The sequence below is a fragment of the Antrostomus carolinensis genome, unplaced genomic scaffold, assembly GCF_000700745.2.
Source record: "Antrostomus carolinensis isolate BGI_N321 unplaced genomic scaffold, ASM70074v2 scaffold46251, whole genome shotgun sequence".
NCBI lineage: Eukaryota > Metazoa > Chordata > Aves > Caprimulgiformes > Caprimulgidae > Antrostomus > Antrostomus carolinensis.
In genome coordinates, this window is record NW_010295732.1 from 796 (window position 1) to 5,790 (window position 4,995).

Consider the following 4,995-nt stretch of genomic DNA (forward strand, 5'->3'; position numbering starts at 1 on the left):
AAATCTCCCTAATTCCAGAGATCAGGGTGTCTGAGCTCCCTGCTGCAGACGGGGAATTGTGCATGGGACAGTTACAGACCCTGGTGCTCCAGGATTCTGAAAAGCCCTGTGAATTCGGGCAATTTTGGGTTAATGACTGGACTTGATGATTTTAAAGGTCTTTTCCAATCTAGGCAATTCTGGGATTCTGTGAGTGGGGCCCTCCCAGCGCTGCGTTGGCTGGAGAAATGCCACCTCGCTCTCTTCCTTCCCAAAGAACTGCAGAGCAGCATCTCTGCCTCCCTTTGCCAGGGCTTCGAGGGTTTCGAGGACAGACCTGCCAGGCTGAGCTTTGCCAGGCAGCAGGGAACACTGCTCTGTTCATTCTCTGTTATTTAACTCTCTTAAGCTGGAGTTCAGGAAGGGACAAGCCCAGTGTCACATCCCGGGGAGGGAGGAGATGCTGATAACGTGTTGACTTCTGCTTATCTGGAGGCATTCTGTGTGTGTGTGTGGCTGTCCTCTCTGCGGGGTGTGCAGTGGATGGTGAGGGGATTTAACAATTAGTTTGCAGCTTTCTGTGATGGAGGAGAGGGGTCAGCACTTGCAGACCCTCCTGCTCTGTCTGGTCTGTGCTGGTGTGGGTGCTGGTCCAGTATAAACTGTGGTGGCTGGGTTGGGCTGTGCTGGGAAATGGTGAGAGGCTGCAGAGGAACAAGCCCCAGGGTACAGAATGCCACTCATGAGGTTTCCTTTCTTTCTTTGGGATTCTCTAGTGGATTTTGCTCTGAAGGTGGTCCAGTGGTCGGAATCGGAGACAGTTCGGCTCCAGCTCTGGGACATCGCAGGTGAGTTCACACAGAGCTGCTCAGGAGCAGAATTTAAAGCTCCCAATGGCTTGGGCCCCCCCTTTTTTTCTTCTTTTTTTTTTCTTTTCTTTCAGTAGGACTCTGCTACAAAAATAAATCCCAACAGCCTGTGGATTCGGGGAGCAGGACTGCTCTGGTGTGCAGTGCTGTCTCTAGTTTGCAGTAGTAATTTAAATATTTAATCAAAAGCCCATCTGCAAAGAACACAGCAGCGCAGATGATGAACTCTATTGAGCTTTTCTTTCCCGTTTCAAAGCCAGAGCAGAATGAAGGGGGAGCCAGGCTCATTTGTAGGGATTGTGATCTGGCTGCTCAGTGATGGGTGGGAGCAGAGCTGGTGGATCCCTCAGGAGCAGTCATGGGAAGAGGAGACCCTTGGGAGCCCCCATGGTGGTGGGGCTGGGGCAGGATGCGGCGTGCTCTGGGTGACAGCGTTGTATGCGATGAGGTGGGATGAGGAGCACCCACTCCCTGGAGAGGTGCAGAGGAACATGGTTCCCAAATCTCCTGAGCAGCAGGAGATAGAGGACGGGTCAGTGCAGCAGCGTCTCCAAAATGGCACCTCTGGATCTAGAGGGGTGAGGGAAACAGGGTTGTGGTTTCCTCTGGTTTCGCTGCTCAGACGCACACGCCTGGAATCCTTAAAAAGAAAACAGGAAGGAGAAGTTTGCAGCAAGAGGGTTGCAAAAAGAAACTGATTTCCATTTCAGCCCCAAAAAGGCATTTAAGATTTGGAAGGCAGAGGGGCCGTGCTGGTCGCAGTGCTCTTGTCATGCCATGAGCAGGAGGGGACACACGTACCGATGGTCCCTGCTGCGTTGCCATCCACCTCAGAGGTGTGCAGAGGCGGTGGGATGGCTTGAGGTGACTCAGAGTGCTCAGTTCTTGATGGCTTCAGAGGGAAAAGCCATCCAAAAAGACCAATGACAGAGCTGCATGGGAGCCCACAGTGAAATCTCTCTCCAGTGCCAGAAATGCTGATTTTCCCCGTGCCACTGACCCGTGTGACACAATGGGGAGGGTTTGTGGTGTGTCCCGTCCACACGAGTGCACTCCAACCAGGCAGCAGCACAGTGGGGGTCACTCCCTGGATGCAGTTTTGGCAGCACAGATGGGCCATAAGGTGTGAGGAGTAATAACAGCAGATGTGAGTTGTGATGTTTTCTGTTTAGTGCCAAGTTTTTCTCTCTGGAGAGCTGGTCTGTAAGCTGTGCCCGTGTCGATGCTGGTGGCACGAGTTGTGCCAGAGCAGGGATGGCTGTGTCAGTGGCCAGGCACCCTACTGCCAGCAGGATTCTGCTCAGGGGGAGGTGCATGAGTGGTCAGGGACACTAAATTGTTACCCTGGGAGTAATGCAGGTATTGCTGGGACATCTGAGTGTCTGGCTCAGGATTAAGGGCTGCCCAGTTTGTCCCAGTTGTCACTGTGTTGCTGAGGTGCCCAGGCAGGATGTGTTTCCATGCCTGTATTTCCTCATTATCTGAGTGGGGATTGTTAGTGTCAGGTGAGAAAATGATGCACCATGATGAGCATCTTATTTGCAGGAACAAATCTAAAAATGGGAACTCTGGGGGTGGATTTATTTTTCCCTTTTGATGCTGTAGGGCAGGAACGGTTCACATCCATGACCCGGCTGTACTACAGGGAGGCGTCAGCCTGCGTGATCATGTTTGATGTCACCAACGTCAGCACGTTCAGCAACAGCCAGAAGTGGAAGCAGGATTTGGACAGCAAGCTGATGCTGCCAGATGGGAACCCCGTGCCCTGCCTGCTGCTGGCCAACAAAGTGAGCAGCTCTGGATGTGCTCTGGGTGTGTGTCTGTGTGTCTGTGTGTGTGTGTGTGTGTGTGTGTCTGTGTGTGTGTGTGTGTCTGTGTGTGTGTGTGTCTGTGTGTGTCTGTATGTGTGTGTCTGTGTCTGTGTGTCTGTGTGTGTGCACGGCAGTGCAAAATGGCAGGAGAGCCCTTCAGCACTAAGCCTTGCCCAGAGTTGGCCCATAGCCTGTGCTCTTTTTAGCCCTTTCCTTAACTCTTATACTTTCTCTAGCAAGGATTCTCCTCGTTAACTAGGACACTGGTAGGACTCAGCACACGGATGGCACTAGGGAGATGTTAACAGCAGCTCTGTCCTGGGTGCAGTGCCTCGTGCTGTGCTGTCAGAGCTCGAGCTCTGTAGCTCCTGGGCTATAAAGCTTGGTTTTTATTTCCTTTTTTGGTCTTTAACATGCCTGGGACGATTGTGTGTGATGCTGCAGGTGAAGTTTCTGCTCAGGGGGATGTCTAGTTTTCATTTGGATGCAGTGTCAAGATTCACCGTGTAGATTGGTTACTGGTTTTTAATGATTTCTTTTTCTTTCATTTAAAACCTACCTTTATGTTCTTCATGTGCCCAGCAGCCCTTTCCAGATTTAGTTTGAGATTTGCCTGGTTTGAGAGAGCCTAAACCTGGAGATGACTGAGAAACGTGATGGGTGGGCAGGAGAGTGGCTTTTCTTCTCCACTTCTTCAGGATTAACCCTTTCCCCCGGTAGCTGTTTCAAGGCACCATCTTTGCCTGCATTAGGGAAATCACTGTGACTGTACCTGCTGCAGTCACACTAACACAGGCTTTTATGGGACAGATTTTCTCACTGTCTCTTCATACATCCCATTGGCCTCAGTGGCACCACACCAGTGATGTTCCCTCAGTGCTGAGAGGCCGGGCAAATTTTGGATGAGTGACAATGCTTTCTTGTCCTGTGCTGGATGAACCTCCCTCCATTCCATGCGTGTTTGACTGAGGTGTGTCAGTAGCTCAGATGAGATAAATATATGGCTGCTTGCAACATCCCATTAAGAACCTTGCCCTAAGAACTCCCTATCAGCCTCAGATCTGGGTGATGTGAAGGGCTGAGCCTCCCTGCTGCCTCCCTGCTCACAGGCAGTCACTGGCTGAGGGGGAGAATTCCCCTCCCAGCTTAAAAATTAAAAGGCTAAACTTAAAATGACTGGGGTTTTTTTTGGTTTACAGTGTGACCTTTCCCCGTGGGCAGTGACAAGAGATGAAGTGGATCGGTTCAGCAAAGAAAATGGCTTTTCTGGTTGGGTGGAGACGTCTGTCAAGGAAAACAAGAATATTAATGAGTCCATGAGGTAGGCACGATGAGTGGTGATACATCCAAGGGTTAATTCCCTCTTTCAGACACAGCCATCTTGGAGGTGAAGGGAGATGCTGTCAGTGAGTAACAAATAGCAGCAATAACACACAAGTAAATCTCCCGAAGGGAAACTGAATTCTGAAAGGTCAGAAGTTTTTCTCTCCTTGGTTAAGCTCTGACATGCTTTTGGAAACAGAATTTCTTTGAACAATACCAGGGATGTTTTTTTTCATACACTGGCCTCTACCAGGAGGAGAGGATGGGATTTCTTGTGCAAACACATTAGAAATTCTTTTTGTGACGCACCAACCCTTTGATGGAGAATTTTGCCTTTTCTGAAAGGTCTTAGACTGGGTATTCACACCTGATCTTGAGGTTGGGCAGTTGGTACCTGGGAAGCCTGTTGCTGTGTCCCAGTTCTAAACTGGACCCGAGGTGAGGTGGTTGCAGGAGGTGTTGTTAGTTACCTGGTCACTGCAGAGTCCTCTGATGCTCCAGGTGATTGCAGCAATGCTGTTGTCAGTGCTATGAGGTCCCTTATCCTTATTGTTTAGTCCTTACAGTTCCAGAGTTGTGTGTATCTCTGGAATGAATTCTGTTTCACTTTGTACTGCCTCAAAACTGTGTGGCTCAATGCTGCAGGTTTGGAAAAAAAAAACCCAAACAAACCAAAAACCACACTGCATTTATGTTTGTCTTCTAGAGTCCTGATTGAAAAGATGATGTCCTCATCCACTGGTGATGGAAGTTCCTCTGCTACTGGGAGTGGGGATTATATTAACATAAAAGAGACAGCCCCGCCAGGCTGGGCTTGCTGTTAGAGCACTGACTGCACCATCTGCCTTGGCTCTGGCACCAATTTCCTTTTATTATCATCATCATTATTTTTTTCTAAACTGGCTGTTACTGTTTTTTGGGTTTGTTTTTTGGGTTTGTTTTTTGGGGTTTTTTTTGTTTTTTTTACATGATTGTGAACTGTCTTCTGTTCAGTGCATGTTCATACTCAGCAG

At 49.4% G+C, this 4,995-nt stretch overlaps 1 protein-coding gene across 1 annotated transcript; it reads left to right on the top strand.

The window, feature by feature from the left end:
• Positions 1–760: 760 nt before the first annotated feature.
• On the top strand, positions 761–4,806 carry RAB29 (RAB29, member RAS oncogene family). The gene is made up of 4 exons (XM_010178062.1): positions 761–827; positions 2,454–2,635; positions 3,859–3,980; positions 4,689–4,806. The coding sequence occupies exons 2-4, from the start codon at positions 2,474–2,476 to the stop codon at positions 4,804–4,806; spliced, it is 402 nt and encodes a 133-aa protein (XP_010176364.1). The 5' UTR covers positions 761–827; positions 2,454–2,473.
• Positions 4,807–4,995: the final 189 nt, after the last annotated feature.